At 42.8% G+C, this 27,261-nt stretch overlaps 2 protein-coding genes across 10 annotated transcripts; one reads left to right on the forward strand and one right to left on the reverse strand.

The window, feature by feature from the left end:
- Window positions 1-1,502: 1,502 nt before the first annotated feature.
- On the reverse strand, window positions 1,503-27,245 carry HNRNPAB (heterogeneous nuclear ribonucleoprotein A/B). 4 transcript variants are annotated; one of them, XM_005483619.4, is made up of 9 exons: window positions 27,085-27,245; window positions 26,681-26,971; window positions 23,733-23,901; window positions 23,490-23,648; window positions 22,938-23,069; window positions 21,210-21,318; window positions 20,964-21,116; window positions 20,801-20,885; window positions 1,503-3,386 (listed from the first exon to the last, which is right to left on the reverse strand). In XM_005483619.4, the coding sequence occupies exons 2-8, from the start codon at window positions 26,932-26,934 to the stop codon at window positions 20,815-20,817; spliced, it is 1,047 nt and encodes a 348-aa protein (XP_005483676.2). In that variant the 5' UTR covers window positions 26,935-26,971; window positions 27,085-27,245; the 3' UTR covers window positions 1,503-3,386; window positions 20,801-20,814. The 4 variants fall into 4 exon arrangements, with proteins under 4 accessions (XP_005483676.2, XP_005483678.2, XP_005483675.2 ...); XM_005483618.4 differs by lacking the exon at window positions 1,503-3,386 and adding an exon at window positions 19,088-20,545; XM_005483621.4 differs by lacking the exon at window positions 20,964-21,116.
- Window positions 3,384-19,419, forward strand: PHYKPL (5-phosphohydroxy-L-lysine phospho-lyase). 6 transcript variants are annotated; one of them, XM_074552070.1, is made up of 13 exons: window positions 9,550-10,012; window positions 11,545-11,663; window positions 12,427-12,586; window positions 13,190-13,264; window positions 14,012-14,120; window positions 14,215-14,331; window positions 14,534-14,616; window positions 14,904-15,129; window positions 15,393-15,547; window positions 16,067-16,156; window positions 16,301-16,431; window positions 16,840-16,896; window positions 17,001-19,419. In XM_074552070.1, the coding sequence occupies exons 1-12, from the start codon at window positions 9,951-9,953 to the stop codon at window positions 16,890-16,892; spliced, it is 1,380 nt and encodes a 459-aa protein (XP_074408171.1). In that variant the 5' UTR covers window positions 9,550-9,950; the 3' UTR covers window positions 16,893-16,896; window positions 17,001-19,419. The 6 variants fall into 6 exon arrangements, with proteins under 6 accessions (XP_074408176.1, XP_074408175.1, XP_074408174.1 ...); XM_074552069.1 differs by having other exon boundaries at window positions 18,019-19,419; XM_074552075.1 differs by lacking the exon at window positions 9,550-10,012 and adding an exon at window positions 3,384-6,993 and having other exon boundaries at window positions 16,840-19,419.
- Window positions 27,246-27,261: the final 16 nt, after the last annotated feature.

Below are 27,261 nucleotides of genomic sequence, written 5' to 3' on the forward strand. Positions count from 1 at the left end.
TGAGGAACCACCCAGGAAAGGCTGCACCAGGTGCTCCTGTGCCTTTCTCAGTCCTTACCCTCCCAGCTGAGAAGCTAACAATGGGCTCTCTCTTTGTGGCAGAGTTCCAAATATTTATTTACAACAAAGATTCTTCTGCCATTGTAATTATAACTCACAAGCACTGCCTCAGTGCTCTCATCAGCACCCTGGGTGCAGTGCTCAGGAAATTTGTAGCATCTTGTGCACCCAGAGCAGCCAGGGGCTGGAAGTGCTACTGGCAGCCTGGGAGCGTGAGGAGAGATGTGTCCTCCTGTAAAATGAGGATTTGATCCAAACTTGTAAGAGAATCCTCATTCTCCAACAAGAGTATGACACTGAAGCTGAGTGGAATTACAAACCCAGCTGTAAACATGTGGTGTGTGGACACAGCTGGAGTTAACAGCATGCCACTAACTGATTGCAAACCCTCAGTTAGAATGTCAGCATACCCTTGGTATATCAAAGGTTTTAACTATTTGTGATTTGTTTGGATGTACCATTACTAACAAAGAAATCTGAATGTCAATCCTTACAGTAACAGTAAAGTTAGTAAGTGTAATGAATGGAGCATTTCTCTGATTAAAATGTTTGTTTGTGTGTTCTTTTTCAGTGATCTCTAAGCATGAAGCACAATATGTAAATAATGTGATATATTTTGATCTTTTTAATTTTTGTATAAAAAAAGGAAAAAAAAACTTTTGACAGTAATATATTGACCTTTTTTTATACTGGATTCTGACATTTATGGACTTGGAAAATAATGTAAAGCTCCCAAACCCATAGCACTGCATGGTAACACCAGGATTTGCTAAAGGTACAGATGGCAGTAGCTGAGGATGAAGTGTTCCCTGCTCATGCTGCAGTGTGAACTAACAGTACTGAGCCAGCCTCGTGTGCCTTACTGCATGAAGGAGGGCAAAAATCCTCATTTGGCTCTCAACTTCATATTTGCATTGTACATGCACATTAAAAGGGTGAAAAAACCTGGCTGAAAACTAAGAAAAGAAGGATGCAGCCTTAAAAATGGAAGAAGCTGCTGTCTGCTGTCTGGTCAAGCAGGAGAAGGATTTGCAACCTGCAGAGGAAACAAAGCCAAGCTCCATCCATCACTACCTGCTGTGGGTGTGATGAAAACAGCAATTCTGGGGCTAAACTGAACAACCTTGACTGCCTGTGGTTAATTCCTCTACAATCAAGAGAAACCTTTTTCCTCAAGAGGAAGCACCTCTGGGTCCTGCTCTGGGGTCTGAGCATGAAGATGTGCCAGCACTTGGTTACTGTGGAACACAAATTCCCCAGGAAGCCTCTGCTGCAGAATTTCAAACCAGAAAAACCTGGCAATGCTTTCAGTGCAGTGCAGGGAGCTGCAGGACAGGGAAGGCTCTGCTCAAGTCCCTTCTTAAACAACAGAGCACATAATGTTGCTCTTGGGGCTACCAGAAATTGGGAGTTTGGAGTATTTAATTGATTTGGTTTGTAGAGTTCATTTGCTTTTTATTTCTTCTTGGTTTACATGGTTTTAACTGTAAACTAACTCTGCACTCTCCTCTTGTTGTCTTATTTTTCTTCACCTTTTTAGTCTCTTTTGTTACATTATCTCTTCTCAGGCACATCCCATGCAGAGCAGGGCAGTGGATAAAAATCATTATTATTTTGATATCTGCATATGCTACTGTGGGATCAATTAAAACTACAAACTATTCCACAGTTCAACATTTTTAAGATTGTTGAAAAAACAGCAATTGTGCAGCAGAGAGCCATAAAAAAATATTTCAAAGAGGAATACGATGGCTTACAGCCGAGTCTGTTCAGCTTACAATGAAGATCAAGCAGATTCCTTTACAGGGAGGAGATACTTTGTATTAACAAGTTTTTAAACTGCACAGAGAAAGATATACAAATACTCATCCAATGGGTAGAAGTTGAAGCAACATAAACTGAAAACAGTAAGCTGTGGATTTTTATTGGTAAAATTGGTCAATTCTAACCAGATCAGTGATATAATTGCTATCACCCTTATGCCCTTTTCATTTAACAGATCATGGCTGGAGGGAATACTTTTCTCAATACAAGTTGCTGGGTTCTGAGTGGGATTTTTAGGTGAAATTGGGAGCTGACTGTAATATCAAACATGGTATTATGGCTCTTGTGGCCTTGATCTGAGAGAATACAGAAGGGAGGCAGTTTTGGTGCACTGAGTAGACCCAAAACCTCTGTTAAGATTGTTGCTGCATTGCCACTCTCACTGCAGCTACTGCCAGAGAGGGAAGGGACTGTCCAGGTGCTCCCTGCCCTGTCCGGGCTGACCTAGTGCTGGAGGTGCTGCTCTGCTATTGTGAACAACATGGGGATGTGCTTTGTGCTGCACACAGGGAGGGTGATGGTGTCTGAGCTCTCTGCTGCCTCTGGGTGTCCTTGAGCTTATCCCAGGGTCAGGCTGTGCTCTGTGCTGGTCAGTGCTGGAATGGCCCCCAGGCTCAGCAGAGGGGACACAGCCTCAGGGCTGTGGGCAGTGCATTGTGGCTGCTCAGGGGCTCACCTACACATCACTGGCTTTGTGGCTGTACTTGGCATCTCTAGCAGTTACTCACCATTTCCTTGGTCACCATACAGATTAAATCCATGTTAAATTCAGATCAACTAACAAATCAAGAAACAACAATTATGTAACTCAAAACAGCAATGAAAATGCATTTTATTTACTTCCATTTCATGTTCTCGGCTATCACTTTTGGTGTAGGGGTTTTTAAAGGCATAAGGAGCAGCTAACAAGCTTCCACTGGCCTTTAGTGCTTTTGAAAAACCCCTTTAATATCCCAAATTAAAGCTAAAAAATTTTCTGTGAAAGGTTGAAGGCAAATCTCTCATTGATGTCACCAGGAAGATCTGTAATTGTTCCCTTAATGTACAGTTGCTCTTCCCATCTCCCCCAGTCATCTCCAAACCAAAAGCAGTTCACTATTCCAAACCACACTGTGGGCTTCTACACTCAAATTCCTGCACATGTCGTGTTCATGGAACTTCTTTCAATATCAATGAGAGTTCAGTCCCCAGAATGACTGCAGAAAGCACAAGAATCTGGAAGTGTCCACAAACAATCTACAATGCAGATAGAAAAGTCTTGTTTTACATACGCTGGCAAAAACTAAACAGCTTTCTATCTAGCTCCTACTTGAAGAAGTTTGATATCACTGAAGCTACAAGACAAGCTAACCTCCAAAGCTTATGAAATTATATTAAAATTTATATTTTCTCTGAGGAAATACCCCGAAGTCCTATTATCTTCAGGTAAACAAGTCAGTATTCCGTCTTCACCTTGTGGAATATCCAGTGCTTGTAGGCATCAACTGTGACCACTGCCAGGCCTGCAAAACATTGACACAGAATACCAGAATAGTGCTTTACCCTCTCACAGCTCTGCAAGGCCACCATCCCCCTCCCAGCACAGAGCCTCTGCTGCCACAGCACCCAAGCCATCTCTTTGTAGTGAAGGAAGGCTGCAATTGCCACTCTAGCACACCTGTATCCACCCCACCAGTGCTGCAGCTCAGCTACCAAACCTTTTTGTGATCCCCTTTGGAAGTTCCCAGGCAAAGGCCCTTGGTTCTGCATGTACAGAGATCATTGTGCACGTGCAGCCACTCAGGAATGTTCAGGACATTGGAGTCACTGCTCAGGTACAGCGGCTCCTCTGGGCTCCTGCTGCTGCCACTCCATCAGGAATGGTGGCAGGGACAGATCCTGCTGCACACTGCTGCCACTGGGGCTGGGAGGAACTCATCTGAGGAACCAGCAGGTCTCTGGATCCCTCCCCACTCCCTGGGGTGGGTACATGCACTCTGCCACCCCCTCATCGCCAAAGGAGCAGAGCCTGTGAGAGCAGGGAGTGGATCCCCCAGCAGGGCACCTGAAGCCCTGCCTGGTCCTCAGCTCAGATTGCTGCATTTGGCCTTTAGATTCTGAACAGTGTCCCTGCTTCCCTGCCCATGGCACAGAGCTGGACCTCAGTCACCTCTAAAGACTGTTCCAAGCCCAGCCATTCTGTGATCATCAGTCACATCATCCAGATCAACAGACTTTATCAGAGAAACTGTTGGGTTTTGTACTGATTACACAGTCTAAGAGGAAATCTGTTTAGACTTCCATGTGCCTTACACACAAACATTTAGAAGAGCAGTTTTTTAATACAGACCAGTCATGATCCTATTGCAGTGAGTTGAAAAGATGTGCTTTGCTCGGCAAATTCATGCCAGATCAGTTGATTATTTTCTCCTTCCATATGAAAATGTTTATGTGGGTGTTTCTGAATACTTTGTGAATAGCTCACAAAGACAAATTTTACTTCTAGGTAGTACTGGCAGCCTTGCTCAAAACTCAGTCATGATCTCAGCCTTTCACAAAACTTAGGGAGTTTTTCCCCCAGGAAATCTCTCTTCTTTTGTTTTCCCCTCTGGTTTGAAAGAATCTGAGACTGCTTTACAGCAATTCCAAAAAGCAGCTGAATGTTACCACTATATGTCAGCAGCAATGAATATGAGTGACAGAGAGGCTGCTAATGCTTATGAAATGTGGGTCAGGCTGAGACTGAGCCACTGATTTTTCTTGATCACTAAGATATTTGGTGTAACTTCATAGATTCATCAGTAGACATTCTGGCTAACACACTGAAGTTACTGATACTGGGGGAACCTGAAACTCAGACAAGAATATTTTTGGTTTTTAGTCAACAAAACAAAATTCCTGCCTTTAATTTAACTGCATGGTGCTTTCCATGAGGTTAAGGCAACCATGGAGCAGAGGACACACAGTTTTCTGTCAGGCTTCTTCCATTTCAAACCGTAGCCAGTGACATCTTTCCAGTCACCACAAACATCCTCTGTCTTCACACGCTGTAGCCCAGTGGGTTTTGGAAGCAAAGTTCCCAAACTGAACCATAAGGGCACAAGAACTCTCTTGAGACCCCTAAAAGGTTTTCCAGCCCCAAGGCTCTGCAGGCAGGGCTGCCTTGCTGTGACACACAGGATGTGCATGCTGTGACTGAGGAGCTGCTGCTGCACCCAGCTGAGTATGGGAGTGCTTCCTAAAGCTTCTGGGGAGGATGCATTTGGGCAAGAAGGGAATAAGGCAAAAAACCCCATGTGTGTAACTGCACAGCTTGAGAGGAACCTTGCCAGAGCATGAACCCAATAATTTGGCCTGTTCTCATGGGGACAAATGTGATTAATTAAGAGTTTTGCAGCTCAGTCACGGCTTGGCCAGTGAATTCAGGAATTTTTTTGGATTACAAAACAGGTGGCAGAGAAATCCTCATCTGACCCCAAACTGGAACTGTTCCCAAGTGTCAATTCATCAATATTTTAGTTTAAAAACATCATAATCAAGACATTGCCACATGCTTTGTTTTACTCCCATGGGGAGTCACCTCTCCTGTATGCACTGCTCCTGACACTTCCTGTATATATAACGGTGATGAATTTATTTCTGTATGGATTTTTCTCCTGTGTATTTAAAAATAAGATTGTTTCTTTTAATGGCAAGCAACTTTCTGATGTGTTTTCTTTTTAGGAAACCAATAGATAAAATATTTAGATGGGCTTTTGTCTTCTGTAATTTCATAAATTCAGAATTTGAAATCCTTATGCAAACCAGCAAAACGTGGCAGGTTTCAGCAATTTAAGACATCCCATGCAACCAAAGTAATCCATGGAAATGGCACCTGTGGTTTTAAGATTGTTACAGTAACCACTACCCTGGGTAAAGTTTTGGTTTTGCACTCAGCCAAATATGGCAGGTCTTGGGCAAGAATGCAAGAACTCACACATTGTAATGCACAACTGATTAAAATAAATAATAAAAATTAATTAAACTTTTAAGATGCCATGAAGCTTCCAGCTTTCTCATAATGGTAAATAACTCCCCTGGCCTATCAATGTAATGTGTGCATTGTAAAGGTGAATGCTGGTTCAATGCTGCCCTCTAGAGGAGACTTTTTAAAATAGAAGCAAATTTTATGCAAATTTTGTGCTGTGACAGTGTCTCTTAATTTACAGCATGCCTGACTTTTGTGTAACTCTACAGTTTGAACAGATACTTGTAAAACCAGGAGTGCATGGACAGAACTTTTTTTTTCCAAATCTGGTATTTCTTTCTTGGGAAATACAACAGTAATCTCACTTTTTTCAGTCCCAGTATCTGTTGGGACAGATATCTGTAAATGATCTGTTGCCCAGATAACTTACAGCATTATGCACCTATAATCTACCTATAGTAGGTTTCCTGACACATTTCTATTTTTAAAATTTTGAGCATGGAAGCTCTGAATTTTCTTTGTAGGCAATAGATTTCTCTCCAAGATATGCAAAATATTAATAACTACAAATGATTAAGATATAAAAAATTAAATGTCCCAAACCATTCATCCTGGACAAATAGTGCAGGTATGTGGCTGAATTCTGATCAGTGAGTTTGGTTCCACTGTAATCCAGCAGAGGAAGGAGTGTCCAGAGGTGGAAGAACCTCAGTATTGCTTTGTTTAATTTGAAATTCCTGCTTTTTACCTGTTCAGGACAGGCTGACATGCTGAGCAGCACAGCCAGCCTTGCAGAGGTTTAACCAGGAGATTTTCAAGTGAGAAGTTACACATATGGGTCATTTCAAAAGGTCTGTGACACTCTGACCTGCCAAGGCAATCACTGTGGCACACACTGAACCTGGCACCTTTACAGGACAGTTTATGTAAGCACATTTCTTGACCCTTTGCAATAGTGGGTTGGTTTTTGTGGTTTTTTTTTTAACAAAAAGGAAGGGGCAGAGAGAAACTGGTCACTCTAGTTAGTCCAGTCTCAGTGTCACTGCAGTCACCTGCCTTTTAACCATGTCCCTGGCACTGCACTGGACTTGACCATAATTACCTCAGTTTGAAATACTCCAGAGCTCCACCTGGGGGAATCCATTACAGACTGAAGCAAACCAGTGAGTAAAAAAAAATTCCTAAACTTTATTTTCCCTGGTAATAATTTATATTTGTAAGCTAAAAATTGCTTTTAGTACTTTCACATGCCCAGGTGAACCACTGCAACTTTGCCATGTGCTTGTGTCCCATCAGATGGCACAACACCAGGGATGTGTGGCTGTTGTGTAACCTGCAGCTAAAGTCAGTGCTGAAAATCTGTCACTTAGATATGAATGGAGGAAGGACTTAATCGATGATATTATTGTATACTACTGTAGGGAGCCTGGGGGAAACCACAGCAAGGCTGGGAAACACGAGTTTTCCATGCATAAGTTGAATTATTGACAAGAGAGTGGAGTAAGAAATACATTAGTAATGTTTGTGCCTTTCCTGTGACTTAGGACAAGCAATTAATTCCTGTTAAGTTCTGCTAGAAGTTGCCTTCAAGTGTGGTTTCATGGAACAGTCAGCTCACTTCTGTGTCAGCTCACTTGTGTGGTTTCTTACATAATTAGATATTAATGAACAGAAACTTTAAAAGGAGTTGACCTAAGTATCTGTAAATGACACTGATCCCATCTGCTGCTTTTTATTATAATGTTAAACACTGTATTTAAAAAGTTCATTTTACAGGAATTTATGAAGTGTAGGTGAGTGCTTATCAAACTTGTATTTCTGCAATTACATTAAAAAATTAAAGTCTGGTTTTGCAAAGCAAAAGCACCCATGGTATCCACTGAACCTGTAAATTTAGCAGGAAAGGTCCTAAACTGCCATCAGTGCAAATGAGAGCTGGAGCCTGTTGTGTTTGCTGGTTTGTTTCATAGACTGCAGTTTTATAAACTATTTCATAACAGCTTTTTGAGTTTCAGTTTGGGTTTCTTTTCCTGCTATCTTAAAAACAATCAAAAATATTGAATATGAAGAATGTTCAGCACAAATACCACAGCCAAAACTGAAATTACTGCATTACATGACTTTGGACATAGAAATGATACAAAACTGATGTGTTCAACAGCATTTGAGAAACTGTACCTGCTGATACCTCAAATCTGTGTACAGTTTAGAAAAATAATCCAACATGTGCCTTATCTGTCCATACTTGTTTTGAAATTATGTCAATAGAACTTAATCCTCTACCACGTTATGCAAGTGTCCCTTATTTACTTGAGTGGTTGCATCACTCCAGGGAGGCTGTTCAGAGGAGAAAGGGCTGTTTGTGTGTCTGCAGCTTGCCAAAAATGAGTTTTGAATGTATTTACATGATATTTTATACAAAACTGGCTAAATCTCTGTATATGACCTTTGAAAAGAAATATATAGATATTAAAATTACAGAAAATGTACTTAACATCTCCACTTGCAAACTTTTTGTGACTTTTGATCATGTATGTGCCACAAAAAGTATTCTATTTACTCTTCTTTGGGGAACAACTACTTTAAAAATGAAGGCATTAATAACAGTATTTCTTATCCATTGTTTTAACATGTTAAAATGGTATTAATTAGTACTGCATCATGTATTTCTAGTTTAAAGCTGTAATGGACAATGCATTACTTTGAGACCTAAAAAAACTTTTTTTCAGTGATTTTTTTAATAAAAGCAAAGACTCAATTATATAAAATGGTCTCTCTGTACAGATTACTTTTACAATTGTGTGAATATGTATAATGAACTCTGCATTTGTAACCAAGAGTAAACTTTCCAAATTGTAAATGTTCAGGTTGTTATTATAAATAGCTAGTAAATATCTTAACCAGACAAGAGTTCAAATAAAGATTAACAGCCATTATTAACTTTTTCTCCACTGTCTTTTGTTCCTTAAAACCTGACCTTTATGAAACAAGGTAGTTAGACTAAGTTCAATCTAACTTTAAGCACACAGCAATTTGGTTTTGCATTCTCCATATTGCACAAAATTTAAACTGCTCCTGTGTTCATCAAGTAATTGCAGCTAGAGATAATTATTGGTGGCTATAACTAGTGAGCAAAGTCTGCCAAGTGTAGTTTTAAAATTATCAGTTCTGTTTTTCTAGAGTTTTTAAAAGCTATTTGTCAGTTTAAACCAAAAAGAATGTGAACATGTATTTGAAAGGAAAAAAAAAGTGTCATTTTCTAGAATCAAGCTGGAAAAGTTGATGAACTTGGTTATGGGATACACCTAGCAGAACTCAATCCATCAAAGAACCTCTTTTCTGGTTCTTTATCCTATTTTTCTTTAGGTAATTCCAGTCAAACAGGAATGGAAGAAAGATCATTCTAATCTGATTGACAGCATTTCCTCTTTTAATCCTAACTATTACCTGCTTTAGGATTGGCTCTGAAGGAGTCAGTCAGGTGTCTCCTTATCCGCCACCAACCAAACACAGGGCTACAACACGTAAAAGGCTGGGTCTACTTCTTCTTTAACAGTGATGTGAAAGAATTATTTAACTTCTACCACTTTGGCTTAAAAATTTTTAACTAGAAAAGAAACTTCCTCAATGTGTATTTCAAACAAAGAGCGCTGTAGCAGTACTGATGATCCTGAAGAGCTCCGAGGTGAGTGGGGTGTGGGGCTGGATGAACCCGAGCAGGGTAAAGCCCTGGGCTGTGCGGTTTAAGGGTGAGCTGCCAGCAGCCCTGCAGGGCCCCAGGACCGCAGCCTGTCCCCATCTGTCCCCAATCCTGCCTGGGAGGGAAGCGCTGCGCTGCCCTCCGGGTCCCTGGGTGAGCTCCAGCCCCGCTCCGGGCGCACGCAGGACCCGCCCCGTGCTCCGGGAGCCGCCGGGGCTGCGCTGGGCGCTCCGGCCGGGCAGTGCCCGTGTCCCTGCTCCCGGTGCCTGGCGCTCCGGCCGGGCACTGCCCGCGTTCCTTCTCAGCCGCTGCCGCCCCTCCCCTCCCCTCCGGCCCGGCCCCCGCAGGAGGCGGCCGCTCCCTCCTTCCCTCCCTTCCTTCCCTTCGCGCCGCTGCCGGCCCGCGGGCGGCTCGGCGGCCATGCGGGCGGTACAGCCGCGCTCCCGGCAGCAGACCCTGGCCCTGCGGCGGCAGCTCGTCGGGTGAGTGCTGCGGGAGCGGGGCCGGGGCAGGGGCCGGGGCCGGGGCCGGGCGGGCGCTGCCCCGGACGTGGCCGGGAGCGGGGCCGAGGCGCGGGCCCCGCCCGGCGGCAGCGCCATCGCGCCCGGGCTGGAAGCAGCGGCAGCGCCGGAGCGCCGCGCCCGCACAGCCCGGTGCGCTGCTGTAATTAACAGGAATTAGCCTTTCTTAAGGAGGGGGATTACGAAACTGCGCTGTAAAACCCGTATGATACCCAGGGCGCCTGTTTAGAGACTAAAGTGCTTAGAAAGCGTTTTCTAAGGAGGAGGCACGGCTGGGGCTGAGGCCGTGCTGGGCCAGGCAAGATTCTGGCTCAGCCACTATTATAGCCCGTCTTTCAGGAAACTAATTATACCAAAATTATACCGTGATGGAATTAACAACAAACGTCTGCTCTCTGACAGAATGAGGGACAAGACTCAGTTCTAAACTTCTCATTACCGGTGGTGTTTCAAGCAGCCTAAAGAAAGTGTTAATTCTATAGACGATCACTAAGTATGGCAACACAACTCTTTTATTTAACTGAGGGAATATTTTCGTACCATATATATTCAAATCCAAGGCTACTTTTATGTGCTGTATAATTACAAAAGTTGGGCTGAAAGTAAAAGCTGAAATTAGAATTATGCCAGTTACATGAATCTGAAAAATACTACACTGGGTATCAAATCTTTTTCCAATTGATTTGCCCTTCCACGAGCAACAGAGACCCAACTCTGCAAGCACTTTGTTAGCATCTTTTGAACAGTTAAGAGAAGCTTAGAAAAACTCCCAAATGTTTTGCCAGCTCAGAGAGAAAGTATCAAAATACCTGCTGGGAGGGATAAGATAATGAAGCACTTTCTTACTTCACCATTGTCCTCTGTCATCCATTTGACAATGGCTTTGTATTTAGCGTCAAATTATTTCTGAATAAGCCATCTTTTACTAAATGAAAATGTGGATGTTTGGCATTGCCCTGCAGTCTCAAATCTCTGCAACTCCTACTTAGGCAGATGTGTTTCCATTTTACTTGTTTGGCAATTTATTTAAAAAGTGAAACAAAACAAATGCACTTAAGTAAAGCCAGCCTAATAAAATGACTCAGTGTTCTAGCTATGGTTAGTGAAGCTGTAGCAATCACCTGCAGCAAACTATCTGGAAAATCAGAACCTTGGCAGGAATAGCAAGAACATAGTAAAAATAATAAAAAGAACATATCACAAGGTAAGAGACACTACAGAACAAAAAGGGCCGACAGCACAGACAGTAAGGAATTGCCGTTAAGACAGGATGAAACTATAGAGGTGAGTCCTACTGCTTTGGCTAGACCCTTGAGTAGGATTTTCAGGTTTGGAGTGTGCTCTTTTCCTGTTAATCTAAGAAAATCTGAGTACAAGGCCTTTGGTTTAGGGGCCAAAAGCAGGATAACTGTGCCAGCAAACAGGAGAAATGTTTTTTACCAGTAGGATAAACTAAACTCACTAGATATTTTGCTTTCTGATGCTTCTCATAGCTCTTCTTGCAAGCTGTTTTTTCCTACTGATCCAGTGAAGATCACCAAGGCCAAAGGCCAGTATATGTATGATGAGAATGGGAGACAGTACCTTGACTGCATAAACAATGTGGCTCATGGTAAGCTAAAGTCATGGCACTGGATGTTATTTGATGCTGGTTTTTTAAGCAGAACAAAGAACAAGCAGTACTTTTACTGCCTTTGCACTGTGCTGGGGGAGGGGGTGTTTAATTGGAAAAGTGGAAGGAAACTTTCTTGAGCGTGTAGTTTGGGGAATTACAGTGTTCTTGAATTTGGGTGTGTGAATGTGCTTTCCAGACTTGCTTCCTGTCCTGTCTTCCTAGAAATGTGTCTAAAACATACAGATTTTTTTTCCATGGAAACTCAAGTAAAGCACCTCACTGTAAAATGAACAAGTGACATTTTGATGGTTTTATAAAAGTTACTGGTAAGTGTACAGTCACAAAACCACCGTGTGCTCAGTGTGGTGCCTTAATTGTGTATAATTAAGTGACTGCTGCTTTCTTACAGGATGTGAAATCTCTCTAACCTAACCCCTACCCCAGGGCTAGTAATTCTTTGATATTAAATCTTACCTGCACCTTCTCAAACTCCTGAACTGTGGCAATGCCTAAATCCAAGCATCAAATCAGACACTATTTGTTTTAGCAGATCATTTCCAGTACTAACTACAAACCTTACATACAGTAGGAGGCAACTTCAAACCTTCTGAGGAGCACAGAAATGTTTTTACAAGATTGTTAAGGCCCTACTGATAATATCTCTGTACTATTAGAGAAATATAAGTGTTAATCTGGCATGTGAATGAACACCATGGGTAATGTGAAGAACTCTCAAAGCACTCTCCACATTCTCTTGCAGTTGGACACTGTCACCCTGATGTAGTAAAGGCAGCCCATGAACAGAATCAGTTGTTAAATACAAATTCTCGTTACCTTCATGACAACATGGTTGATTATGCAGAGAGACTTTCAAAAACACTACCTGAGAAATTATGCATCTTCTATTTTTTGAATTCTGGGTAAGTTGGATACATTAGAATTGATAGAGGGGCTTTACTAGGGTATATACAGACAAGTATACACACTTTCTTATCAACAACCAGTTTCTGGTGTGGATGACTAGATACTGACAGAAACATGGGTCTGGTTCTGCAAGCTCTCAACCTGGGAACTAAACTTGTGCTTTATTTAAGAAAAGTTTTATTCTATTTGTAATACCTTGGACCTCAAAACAGTAATGTAAATATTTGCTGTATTAGTTTCTTGTCTGATTTGTCTTCTGACTTGACAGTTAATCTCAAAATTAAATGTACCAATGCATTGCTTCTGTTGGGGAGGGGGGGCACACATTCTTAAGCAAACTTCTGGAAGAAAAAGAAAAGCCAAATTGTTTCTCAGAAAGTAGTTCCTGTACTCAGTAGTTCCTGTGCTCTGGCTTTTTAAGATCGATTCTGTTCTGGTGAACAGTCCTACCTAGTGAATGCTGATTACTGAGGAATTTGTGCATAACATGCAGCAAGTTCTGTCTGTTCTCTGCAGACACAAAGAACAGTGCAAGGGAAGTTGTATTTCAAAACTCAAGATATCCACCGTGAAACAATTGCTGAATTTTTCCATTGTAGGTCTGAAGCCAACGACCTTGCCCTGAGACTGGCACGGCAGTACACAAAACACCAGGATGTGATTGTCTTAGACCAGTGAGTACATTGGCACTTTTTGGGTATAAGGCTCAGTTTTGGTCAGAGCATTTCTGAAATCCTCCTCTAGTAGAAAGACTGTAACCAAGAAGCTGAGGGAAGTAATTTTTGCCTCTGTTGAGTGTTTGCCAGCCCAGCCCAGAGAGCTGTGGTTGGGCTTTCCAGTCAGTACTGGACAGCTGTTGCACACTGCCAGGAGGGGCCATCAGTGACCTGCAGTGAGAGGGGCTGGGTTTGTTCTGCTACAAGGGACAGCCAATCTCACTGCAGCTACAGCTGTCTCATGGAAGGAGCAAAAGCATGGGAGCCAGCTGTGAAGATGTATGGTGACAGGAAAAAATACCTCAGATATAAGTTCAAACCTGAGGGATTTTGATAAGACATAGGAAAAAATGTCTTTCACCATGAATGGAGTCAAATATTAGAACAGAATGCCTACAGTCACTGGAAACTCCATTGCTGCAAGATATTCAGAAATAGGCCCTTCCCATTCTGCAATCTTGTGATACTGCTCAGGTCTTCCCTGCTGTGATTCCAGTCACCAGTGGCAAGTCCTGTCCCTCTGCATCCTTTATATGAAAAAAAAAAAATCCAAGTAGTACTAAGCTTATTGATAGGAAAGAAATTGCAGAGCTGTTCTCAGCTTAAGTTAGTGAATTTCCTACCAGGTGATAGCAGCTGGCTACTTTGTACTATTTGGAATGCTAATACTAAAGAACTCTTGATACTGAGGAAATTACTGTTGAGTTCTGCCAATTGTTTTTTAAGTGCTTACCATGGACATCTGACATCTTTGATTGACATAAGCCCATATAAATTCAGAAATCTAGAAGGACAAAAGGAATGGGTCCACGTGGTATGTACTTCAGCCTATACCTATCAATTACTTGCCAATTGAGTGACGTTGTTTTTATGCTATATTGAATGTAGGATATTATTTCTTTGCATAGGCTCCTGTTCCAGACACATACAGAGGACTTTATAGAGAAGACCATGAAGATCCAGTAACAGCCTATGCTGATGAAGTAAAAAATATTATTGAGCATGCACAGAAGAGAGGCAGAAAGGTAAGATATCATTTCCTTAACTGTTTGTCTTGTCTTAGAAATGAATGTGCCTGATTGTAAGTACAATTCACAGTTACTAAACTAAGTGGGATGGACTTGTCAAAAAGTAAAGGTCACATTAATAATCAAAAACCCTCTAAGGACAAAGAGCTTGCTCCACAACTTTCTGTATTGTGTTCAAACATTATATGCTGTGTTTTAGATTGCTGCATTTTTTGTTGAATCTCTGCCAAGTGTTGGTGGTCAAATCATTCCCCCAGCAGGATATTTTCAGAAGGTTGCAGAGTAAGTGGTCATTCATTATCTTTTTTTAACTTTAAATATTTGGTAAATAGATTCTCTGCCTGCTGTATATTACAGAGCTTGACAGGTAGGAAATTACCCAAACCTTCATGTTAGAATGTGAATTGTATATGGCAAAGATCTGCATATAAACACACAGTATGCAGTATAGCCTTGTATATATGTTTGTTTCCTCAAAGTTTCCAAAGTAACACTTTCTGCATGCTCCTAAACAATAACTGCTGTGTTCTCTTTCCTTTAAAGAGACAATCAAATCTGTTCTGTTACAGGCATGTGCACAAGGCAGGAGGTGTATTTATTGCTGATGAAATTCAAGTTGGCTTTGGCAGGGTTGGCAGGCACTTCTGGGCATTCCAGCTTCAGGGAGAGGATTTTATACCTGACATTGTCACTATGGGGAAGCCAATAGGAAATGGGCACCCACTTGCTTGTGTAGCAACAACAAAAGAAATCGCAGAAGCTTTTGCGGCCACAGGAGTGGAGTATTTTAATACAGTAAGTAAACAGCTGCCCACTTCTGTAAAGGAGCCTAAGGATTAAATCAGATACTCATGGTGTGTTTTTATTGGTATTTACCACACAGTAACTAAAGAGGAACTGTGTCACTCTACTATTTCTGTTTCTAGCCTGTGACTATGTATTGGCTCCATCTGATAAAAGTAATAATGTGCTCCTTGTATCACTGATGCTACACTTTCTGTGACATGATTTCATCTTTCTTCCCTTTCCATGGCTGTGTGTTCCTTTCCTGGGCTCAGTTTGGTGGGAACCCTGTTTCATGTGCCATTGGATTAGCTGTGTTGGATGTAATTGAGAAGGAACACCTTCAGGCTCATGCCACAGAGGTAGGCAACTTCTTGATGAAGACACTCAAGGAGCAGCAAATCAAGCATCCCATCATTGGTGATGTCAGGTATCAGTGCCTTGTTTACATTTTTGGCAGCTTTCTCTTTGGTTCACTCAGTCCAATCCAACAGATGTTGTTTTGAGAAATTAATTAAACTTTGTGTTTTCAGTGAAAATAGCCTCCTGTAAAACTAAGTAAAACAAACTTGAGCTTATCTGAAGTCTCATATACTTTGCCACTCTGGGCCACTACTGTTTTATCAATTTATTAGCTGCTAAAACTGTTGAACTGCTTCAACTGCTACTGTTCAAACTGCTGTTTGAAGTCAAAGTTCAAGTGCACAGGGTACAGAAATGATGAGCCAGATGGAAAACATGTTTAACATCCTGTCCTGCTCTGCCAGTGTGAGCAGACAGAAGTCTCTATTACCACATTTTTTCAGAACAGCAAAACTTTTTTCCTACAGTAGCCAAACATCATGTAACTCTCATGCAATAAAGGTCTGGTGTTAAAAAACTCTTTTTTTAGTTCACTTCCTTCCTCTGACACTGACTGACAGACTGTGTGTTTTTATTTCTTTTACAGAGGTTGTGGCTTATTCATTGGAGTGGACTTAATCAAGGACCAAGCAGAAAGGACTCCAGCCACAGCAGAAGCAGAGGAACTAATAACAAGGTACAGGACTTGCTAAAACACAACCAGCTGGCCAAAAGTGAAACCAGTCAGTGTAGAAAGTGTGACATCCTGCAGGCTGGTGTTGCAAGTTTTCCTGAGCTACATGCAGAGGAAAATGTAATTCTTCATTATTGCTCTTTCCAGACTTAAGGAAAAACATATTCTACTGAGTACAGATGGGCCAGGAAGAAATGTGCTGAAATTCAAGCCCCCGATGTGTTTTAGTATGGAGGATGCAAAATTTGTTGTGGAGACAATTGACCAAATACTAACAGGTAAAAAATGATCAAAACCCTCAAAAATAGTGGGTGGTTCTGAACTTTCTTGAAGACAATGCTGAGCTACTGAGCCAAATTTTCAGAAATGCTAAAATGGAGCAAAGATGGTAAATGCTGAGCACACAGCCTTCCCTTCTCAGTTTTTCTGTGAAGTTCTCCAACAAACCTACTTCCTCTGCAGAGGCATGTGCTTTTTAAAATAGCTTTGCTCTGGCTGAGGTTTGAGTGTTTACCTTATCCAAACAAGCACAATTTGTAAAATATGTCCTGTTCCTGAAAGCTGTAATCTATGTGCTTTTGCCACTTAAGCTTTTTATACAACTTCTACAAACTTAGCATTAAGAAATGTGTAAATTATGTCACAAAGTCATGGCTTTTCTAAGTTGTTTCTTATTCTCTCTTCAGATATGGAAAAAGAATGTCTGAGCCAAAAGAAAACAACTGTTTGTTCCACCTGAGCAGGTATTTACCTATAGCCACCCAGTACTATTTAAAAGCCAACTTCTAAACATAACTTCAGAAGCACTGTGAGAATAAAGCTTCCTCAGAGATGCTTTTACTCAAAGTTTGCAGGAATTTCTGGGAATCTCCAGGCATGGACCACACTTGTGTACATCCAGCACTCACAACTGCCCTCCATCACTCTGACCCTCCCAGCAGCACTGTGTGCATCACTTGGTGTAAGCAAGGGCCAACATGTCCCAGACATGACTGTCTCTAGAGCATGCAAATGACTGCACATCCACACAGACAGCTTTTCTGCTTGCTGCTCAGTGCCTTCAGGCTCCACCTGCATAACCACTTCTCAGCAGATCTCCCCTTAAGTGTCATTTCAGGTTCACAGCTGGCATCTCATCCTTCAGGATCCATTCACCCCTAGACTCAAAAGTTTGTGGGTATCAGAGTAAGATTGGTCTTGTTTAGTCTTCAAAGCCTTGTTATGTCTTCATCTGTTGAGGTCCCTCAGTAGGTTGCCAAGAGAACATCTAGCTGCAACTCAGTTTGCTGCACACCCATGAGCACAGTGTAACTCACAGTTAACACCTTTGTACACTTAGTACTTCTCCAAACTTCTCTGACTAAAAGACACCCACATGTGTGGTAGAACTCTGGATAGCTGGGCAGGAGTGCACCTAATGTGGTCATTGTGAGCAGTGGAATCACCTGTGACCTCAACCACCATGAGATTCACAGTGCTATGGCCCTGAGCTAAGGAGAAATATGGTTTTAGTTCAATGTATATTAGTATAGCAGGCACAAGAGAAATGTGTTAATATTTTATTTAGCAAGTTAATGGAAAGACATACAGCTGTTTATACTACTTATTCTTAGGAACAGAAAGATTACTGAACAGTGCCAGTGCAAATTAGAGGCCTAATGACTTAATGTACTTATCTGTGATCTAAACTAAGCAAGAAAAATGCCTTTATTTTCTACAGGAAACCAAGAATGCAAAAAGCCTCTTACTAAGTACAGTACTAGTAAGACACTTACATATAATGTAAGCGAAAGTGAGGCAATGGAGTAATTTCTTTTAATGATACTTTTACAAAAAAACCCATAACATTATTTTTCTTTCCATAGGTTTCAAACAATGTTCAAGATCTACTACTAAGAAACATTATTCTACTATAATAATGCACATTTAATCTTCATCCTAGCATGTCTTAGACCAGATAAGTCACCTCTGATTTTTCTGTTTTCATTTATCTTGTTTTTAGTAAAAGCTCTAGGAGAAATAAATTTTACAACTTTACAGAGTCTCAACTCTGGCAGTGTGGAATTAGCTTTTATTTAAAACTGCATATCTAAAACTGATTCTAAAGGAGGATTTTTCTAATGGCCACTACAAAATACATTTGCTAAATTTGTGTACTTTCAGGTTATGACTTTTTCAAATCAGGATGAGCCAATGGGTGTTCTGATATTTTCAGGTCTTCAGCTATCTTTGCAAACACCATTCCAGGTGCCAGTACACCCAGTCCTTGCCAGGACACTGATGAGTTTCAGCAGCCAGTGTCAGAACAAGGTCCCTAACTAGCACTGTATTCAACAAACACTCTCAAGCCACCAGTTAAAGTCAAAAACTTCAGTTCCAAATTCCTGACATCAAACACATGAGGGACAGACAGCTGAGGGCTACGGCTCCCAAACCACTTCTTACAAACACAGTCTGTCCTCGAGAAATACCCAAGCAGGATTAGTAAATTAAGAGGAGTTTACAGCCATAAGCAACAACCTTGTGCACAAGCCTTCACTTTCACCAGGCAGTTCTTTGTATCACAAACTTTTCATGCAAAGAAGAAAGGGAAAAGCCAGCTCTGCATTTAAGTACCAGTATCCTCAGTTCCTGCCTAAGGCCACATCACCTGGTAAGGAAGCATTACCTGAGCACCTACTTACAAAAACCACCACAACACCACCAGCTGACAAACTCTTGCTAGGACACTACCAGCCACAAGGCCTGCAGCACTATGGCCCTGCTACCATGCACTTTTCCCACCGGAGGGCCAAGTGCTTGCTAGAAAAATATTCTGCTACCCCTTATTTCACAGAAAAAAAAATATTCAAAGTATGTAATAAAGTATTTAAATTTGAAATCTTGAGACAGTAATACTTCTAAATACTGTACTCACTTTTTTCAGTGATCTGCTGGTTTTTTATTTGCAATTAAGCCAGGCTGGAGGTTACATGGTCCAGCTGTAAAATTGTCAACTATCTGATTTTTTTTTTCCAATACTGAAGACTTTCACCTAACACCAGAAGAGTCTTACAGACTTCTAAACTTACAAGCCAGTTTTTCTTTTCAAGGACAACCAGCAGGGAGCAGCAGATTATAGTCCATGCAGAAATAGCTGCATCCCTTGATAAAAAACCTGCAAAGATCACTAGTAACATGTGTTTGTTTCTTGTCTTAGTTACTTGGTTTGATTCCACTTGCAGGTGTTACTTGTTCAAAGAGAATTTGTTACAAGAAAAAAAACATTGCCAGATTTTAGCTTTAAAAGGAGATTACTATCAAATTGATCACTGGAACAAAGATTAGAAGTTTACTTTGTGCAGTAGAGCTTGCTACTTATAGTCTGCAACAAGACAGGCAAATCACATGACAGTTATTGCCTTAAACTAACAGTAAAGTCAAAAAAGGAGAGTATTTCTAGCTGGTCAGTTATCTCTAGAGAAAGAGATGTTTTTTCCACCCACAACTGCAGTGGAAGTTCCTCTAGCCTTTTCTATTATACAAAAAGGCTGCAAAAATTCAGACTTTGCATTGGTAATTGAATGTCTGTCCAACCTGCCTTTCAAGGCAGGTATATACAGCCTATTAACAACCTGCAGACAAGTCTCAGACTCAAGACAGTGAACTATGGAGGAAGTGCAGCCAGCTTCTTGCACAGCTCTCAGCTCCCTCCTGCAGTGCTGTCCAGACTCCCAAGGCCTGACACCTGCAGCTCTGGCTCCTCCTACAGAGCCCAGAGCAGACACCAGTGCAGTCACTGAGCTCTGTGCCTGCCTAGAGCAGAGCCACCACCTCACCAGCACGGCCCCACCACAGCTGGGGCTCCTCACTGAGCTCTCCTCCACAACCTCCAGGCACAAGTGACAGCAGGTCTGAGCTGCCACTTCAACTGCAAGTGAGCACAACTACCAACACAGCCTTCTAGTTTTAAGATTAAAAACATTTAAGCACAACTCTTAATCTATCAAGGTACTGCCATGAACTAAGTTCTGGGAACAGGATACTGGTGTTTTACTAACACATGAGCTGAAGAATGGCACAAGACACTAGATTACGCCTTTTTTATTTCAAAAGCTAGGATAGCTCCAATATCCATGTCATGGTGAATCAGAACACATGTAAAATACCTTACAATACATTAGATTCCAAAAAGGTACCAAAAAGTACAGTAAAATTAACACTTCCATTACAGGAAATGTATGACACAAAAACAATACAAAATAAAAAGGTGGAAAGTGACACTGGTTCCCTAAGATGCATCTCATTCTGTACAACTGGAGTAATGCAGAGTCCATAGTTAACTCCAAGAGGCAGTCCCTAGATGCAGAGCTGCAGCTTTAAGCAGACCCTCAAAATCAGTTTCAGTTTAACCTATTAATGAAATCATTAATTAATATCTTCAGCAATGCTGAAAATTACACACCACACTGTCTAGACAACTAGTTATTGGTAAGTAATAAACATGTAAAACATTTCCAGGGAGCTCTTCCAAGTAAGATGCACATTTAACAGGCCATAGAAATTTATTGTAAAGTTAAATTTGGTACAGAACTGAAGTATCCATCTACAGCATTGTATACAAAACCTATGCAGTCATTTTCCAAAAGAGACCATGCCACTGCATACCTGAATAAGTTTGATCAATATGGCTTGTAGTTATTCTGATGACCACCACGTCTTGGTGTCTTCCCATAATTTGCACTGCCTTGACCTATGAACAAGAGAACAAATGCATTAAACTGCTAATTAGTTATGCTTGCTTATACCCAATACAGTTCTCTTTACTTACTGTAATCATAGCCTGGTCCATATCCATAATACCCATATCCTGAATAATCATAGCCTCCATAGCCACCATAACCTTGCTGATAGCCGTATCCTTGATTCCCATAACCCTGGTTCCAGTAATTGCCATAACCTTGATTCCAATTTTGACTTTGAGCTATAGAAGGGAAAACCATCCACAAAATCCCATTTTAGTACACACAACTTATTTAGAATGTGTCCATACTAAAGTAGTGTGTGTGGTACTTACCGCCGCCTCTTCCACCTCTGCCTCTTCCTCCATAGCTACCTCTTCCTCCTCCACTACTGAACTGTTGCTGCTGGTACACTTCTTTTGGCTGTGCTACCTTAATCTCACACTGCAAATAAAAAACAAGGAAGAGTCTGTTAAGTGTTTCAGAGCAGCATTGCCCCACCTGAGCACCTGGAGAAGCCAGAGGTTCCTCTGGAGGCAAAGGAGGTGTACGTGCTGTGCTGCTGGTCAGGTGAGCAGCACTAATGCAGGGACATCTGATTTATTGTGCCACCTGGGCAAAGGTGAGTGCCTGCCAGCCTTTCCCAGAGGCCACTGCTGGCAGGGCATTTTATCCTGCCTATTCCCTACCATGGGTTTCACCATGAAGAGGTGCTGAGGCCACCTCTCCTGCAGGAGCCACAAGGCTGCCCTCTCACCTGGCACAAGCTCCAGACAAGGCTGTTGCTGTCAGACTGCTTCACCTGACCTGCACTGAATGAACAGGTTTCTAAGAAATGCACAAAAGAAGTTTTCCTGGCAGCCATTGTACACCCTACACACTGTGTGTATGGATAGACTGTACCACACCCCTACCAACACCTGAAACCACCATTCATCAAATACTAACAGGTAAAAGCAACCAGAACTGACATTTCCAAGACAAGGTTCCCAGGCTGCAGTTCAAGCTGTCAGCCAAGTGCCAGGTTCCTGGATCTGTGCACAGTCCAAGACTAAAGCTACTGTGCTGTAAAAGGAACAGCACCTGAGCAAGCCTGGCTTGGAGTTCTTTACCACAGGACCTTTAAGGTAATCTGCTTATTATTATCTATGGCTAAAACACAAAAACAAGTCATAGATATGATACAGGAATTTCTCAGCTCTCTTGGCATTTAGGCATTCATCTCTCTGGAAAACAAACTTCACTTCTAACCAGTGACTTTCACACTGCTTTAGGTTTGCCAAAATTTGTTCTGTATTGTGTCAAGACCCGTTTTAAACCAAATCCAAGTCAGTGTCAGACAGTATGACCCAGTGTAATAAACAAGTTATGTGGTCAGCACTGGCCTCAGAGCAAGGGAACAGGGACACCTCGAGCCAGTACACCTCATTTGCCTCCAGTCTCTCTACATTTGTTGATCCATGAGCCTCTCTCTCCATGAGCTATTCCCTCAAATGAGCAGTCAGCTGGTCAGAGCACCTCACACCACCCTTACAGTGGCTCTCAACCAGCTGACCCAGCATAAATTTCCTCAAGTGTACATTCACTCCCTGGATCCTCGTAGTGGGTTTACATGACAAGGTTTTGGTAGCAGGGGGGCTCCAGAGAGAAGAAGGCAGAAGCTGTTCCCCAGCAGACAAAGCCACTTTCAGCCAGGTGCTTGCAAAATTATGCATCTGCAAGGCTTTTGTTTATGCAAGTGCTCTGTGCTGAAAATAGGCATCTACCTGCTGGAATGGCTTACACTGCTATACAAGCCAATTTCTCCACATCTATTTAATGAATGCAATTAGATACTTAGTATACCAAAGGCCCTAAAATCCAGCAATGAAAGCCACAAGTATTGTCAAAGAGCTTTGGCAGCCTCTGTGACAGAACTTAGGGCAAAACACTGCTGTGGTAAAATTCAAGCTGTCCTTATTGCAAATTCAGTACTTTGACAGAAGGGGTCTACAAAAGCTTTTTCAGGTTAGAGATGTAGAAGTATAACCCTTGAAAAAAGCGTTACAAGTCAGAGTTTGTACCTTGCTTCCACTGACGTTGTGGAATTTCTTCTCCAAAACCTTCTTCACAGGATCCTCTTCCTTGAAAGTGATGAACACAAAGCCCCTCCTTTTGTTGGTCTTTGGATCCATTGGCAGTTCAATTGCTTCAATCTGAAGATGTGAAATACTATTTTCAGACTCATGCTTTAGATGAACAGTCAAATGCACAGAAACTGGGACAGCAAAACTGTAAATTTTCTCTTTATGCATATTATGCAACACCAAAATTGCAAGCTTCTCTATGCTAACAGTGGCTTTCAGATCCAAGATTTCCATTTTACAACTCTTCAAACTGGTGTTAACATCAGCTAAAATGCTTTGAGTTAAAGACAAGAGTCTCTAACTAGCAATGGAAGCACCTAGTGCAGGAAGTGCCACCTCTGCTCTCAAGTTGGGAAACTTCTGGATGTTACAGAAGGGTTGATACATCTGAAGTTAACTTACTCTGAAACTTGCAAATTATTAATAAACTACACAGCAACTGGAGACTATAACTATACTTTCAGAGTTTACAAAGATACCATTACACACCTCTCCAAACTCTCCAAAGTATTCCCTGATTTTCTCTTCTGTAGCTTCTGGATTTAGCCCACCAACAAATATTTTCTTCACTGGATCCTTTTTCATTGCCATGGCCTTCTTGGGATCAATTAGTCGTCCATCTAGTCTGTGTTCTTTCTGTTCCAGAACCTAAAAGACAATTTGGTATGATTAACTCAAGCTGAAAACTTTCCCCTAGAAGTTAAAGATCTAAAATATTTTGCTCAAATTCACCTTTTCAACACTCCCAGGTTCTTTGAAGAGAATAAATCCAAAGCCTCTGGATCTTCCTGTGTTAGGGTCCATCTTTATCGTACAGTCGGTTACCTCACCAAATTTGGTGAAATAATCTTTCAAGTCTTTTTTGCTTGTATCCCAACTGAGGCCACCAACAAACATCTTCCTGAAATTTCAAGGAGAGAAGAGCTATTCAGATTCAGGAAGCACTGAGAACAGGCCATGCAGTAAGATGCTCAGTGGTACACACCTCAGCAGCATTGTCAGAACAGGACTGGCTGTTCCCAGTGCAACACCTGCACCTTGTCAAAAGCTGCTGATATTACAGAGTGCACAAGGGTGGGCTTCTCCCCCTCTTTTTGAGGGAATGCCACAATGCATCCTACCATTGTTTAGGGTAATACAAAAATTAATAAGAATAGCCTGAAATATTCCTTGCCAGTAACTTCTGTTCTTAATGAAAGTATTCTAGAATTTGCAAGAAAGCAGTATTGATTATCAAGTACTGCCAACTCAGTTTTTGCAAAGAACTTAGGATCATTCCTACTGCTCTGAAAACATTCAGCAAAGAATAAGGTACCAAAAGCAAAGTATTTGAGGTCTCTTAGGTTTTGGTTAATGAGCTGTAAAAATTTTAGTCCAGGTATCTGTGACCTCCAATAACAGTCACATAGACCAGATGGGACTTTGGACCTGCCTTAACTACTGTGCTGTGCACTGCTTCCTGCTCAGTTACTGACTCTAGTTCTGTCTTCATCTGTACTACAGGAGTCTCTCCATCCTCAGTTTTAATTCCAAGTGGGCGGATACAGTTCTTCCCTGCCCACTTTCCCATACAAAATACCCTCTGAAGGAGGATATCTAGCTCAAAGAACTAAATTCAAGGCACAATACAGAAGTGAAGCTAACAAACAAAACAATGATAGCAGGCAATAAGGCATTTTTCAAATGCTTTACTTCAAATGAAAACATTAATAACATGGCTGCATTTTCTATTTTCATAGTTTCCAAGGTAACAAACTAAGCTTTTAAAAGCATTCGAGCCTTTTTATCTAACTATAGACTGAAGCAGTTCAAGTTGTCATTACTCTTGTTTGGAGGTAACCTAGATTGACACTGGAAGGTAGCAGCGCTTGAGAAATGAAACTATGCTTAGATAAAATTGGCTTTTGGTGTTTATGTGTAACTTTGCAATAATCGGCATCTGTTTATGTACAACAGGCAATGGTGGGGGGTTCCCTTTTTTCTTAAACTGGATGAAACCCTACCCTTTATCTGCTGAAGTTTTTCAGCAGAGCAAGCTGTGCACTCTGGGTGAGTGCAGCAGGAAGCAGCGGGCCCCAATACAGCGTGTGCTTCCTGCAGCCATTACAGCAGAGCCCTGGAGGAACGGCCCAGGGAACTTTATTCACCCTTTCGACACTAGGGCAAAGAAAGGGGCTTGGGGGATTCCTTCCCATCCCAACAGCTGCCTGTGGCTGCTCTAACCTGAACGGACTGACAGCACACTCACAGAACAATCAAGAGATGGGGAATTTGTCTGGAGGCAGCTATGGCTGCTCTATGGAATTGCCACATGCTAGACTCACCTCTCACAACAGCACTGTGTGTTACACTTTGCAATTTGCAGTGCTTTGTTTTGTAACTGGAAAAACCGATACCTAATTTAAATAACACAGTGTTTAAAACTTTTGAAACTTTGAAACTGACAAAAAACCCGATATTTGGCTTTTCCTTCATAGGTCACAAACTGGACAACTGCACCCTTAACACGAAGTCATATTTCCCTCCTGAGTGTATTTGTGCAGCTAAACTGAAGCTTATTTTAGCTCATAACAAAACACTGTAAAATCAGTGCCTTGGACAGCACTACATTTTTCACATACGTCAATCCCTCTGAATAAGTGCTTTCCTAAGAAGTTTCATTTCATTCCGATTTGGGGCTGAAGCTTGTCACCTCCTGTTCACGAAAGGAAAATACATCACCCTTTTTTCAGCACAGAATACTAGAAACGTTAGAAGGCCTGGTTCGCAATCCTTGTAGTGTCTGCAAAGAGTACATCCGGCCCCAGCTCGCGGGAAGCTTGTGCAAGTGTTACTCGTTCCTTTATAGTCAAAAATCTATTACAGCGGCTTTAGCGCTGTTTAACCGAAGGGATCTGACCCTCCAGTTCAGAGCTCAGCGGTAACAAAGGGAGTTCCAATTAAATACACGGGGCAGCCCGAATAACAAAGAACTGCTTGAGAAATAGCCAGGTAATGTTGGTGACAATTACGCGTGTTTATGAACAGACCAACTACGATGGGAAAGAAATTCCTCGTGTATACACAAGAATTCCACCACCAAAGCACAGCGAAACTACACTGACTGCTCCAGAAATCCCTTGCAAGACTTAAGGCAGTTTCTGACAATGCTGCAAAGTAGCACACCAAAATAGCTCTTACCGATTTAAACACACCGCGCATTATCTCAATCGTGCTGGTTTTCCTTTTACTTCCCTTAAAAAATACTTAGGTTATCAACGCCGCCTTCCAGGGCCAGGATTATTTTTTACGTGCTTTACACAAAACATTCACATTTCCACCGACGCCAGCGGCGATGGGCCACGCGATCCCCGCAAAGTTTGAGCCAGCCCCCCTCCCCCAACAGAAAGCAACTCCTTCCATCCGCCCCTTTCGCTAAAGAGGGAAAGGATGAAGAAAACGCGGGAGAGGTAAATCCCCTTCCATTTTACAGCGTGAGACGGCAACAGCCCCGCTCGGCGCCCCTCCCCCAGCCGCCACATGGCGCCAACAAAAGGCAGCGCCAGAACAAAGGAAGCGCTGGTGCTGCAGGGCCCCGGCTCGGCGGGGCCGCTCCCGCCGCCCTCCCGAGCGGGGCCGGGGGCGCTGCCGCCGCAGGGCCGCGCCGGGCCCGGCGCTCCGCACATGGCGCCCGCGCTTACCCCGCGTCCTCCTCGTTCTTGCTGGCGTTGATCTGATCGCCCTCGGCCCCATTCTGGCTGGCGGCCGTGCCCGCTGTTCCCGCCGCCGGGCCGGCTCCCGCCGCTCCCGCCGCCGTCGCCGCTCCCGCTGCTCCTGCCGCTCCCGCCGCCGCAGCGGCCGCGCCGGTCTCGGCCTGCTGCTCCCCGGCGCTCTCGGCCGCTTCGTGCCCGTTCTGGGTGGCGCCGGCCGCCAGCTGCTGCTCCGCTTCCGACATGGTGCCCCGTCCGCAGAGGCAGAGGGACGAGAGACGCCTGCGAGAGACGAGCGCGGGTCAGCGCGGCGGCTCCTCCCCGGCCGGGCCGGTCTGATCCGGTCCGCTCACACCCCTCCCCCTTCCCGCCGCCGCCATCCCGCTCGTACTCACTTTTAAAATCTGCTCCCGATAAAACCCGGGCTGACCGAAGTCTAATTAAAACCTCCTCGGCACTGGCGCTGGAGCCGATCCCGCTCCCCGCGGCTGCTCCGCACCGGCCCGACCTCCACCGCCGCCTCCCCCTCAGACACGTACTCGGGCCCGCGCCCGCGACGCGTGGCCGCCTTT

This window comes from Zonotrichia albicollis, chromosome 15, assembly GCF_047830755.1.
Source record: "Zonotrichia albicollis isolate bZonAlb1 chromosome 15, bZonAlb1.hap1, whole genome shotgun sequence".
In the NCBI taxonomy this organism is placed as follows: Eukaryota; Metazoa; Chordata; class Aves; order Passeriformes; family Passerellidae; genus Zonotrichia; species Zonotrichia albicollis.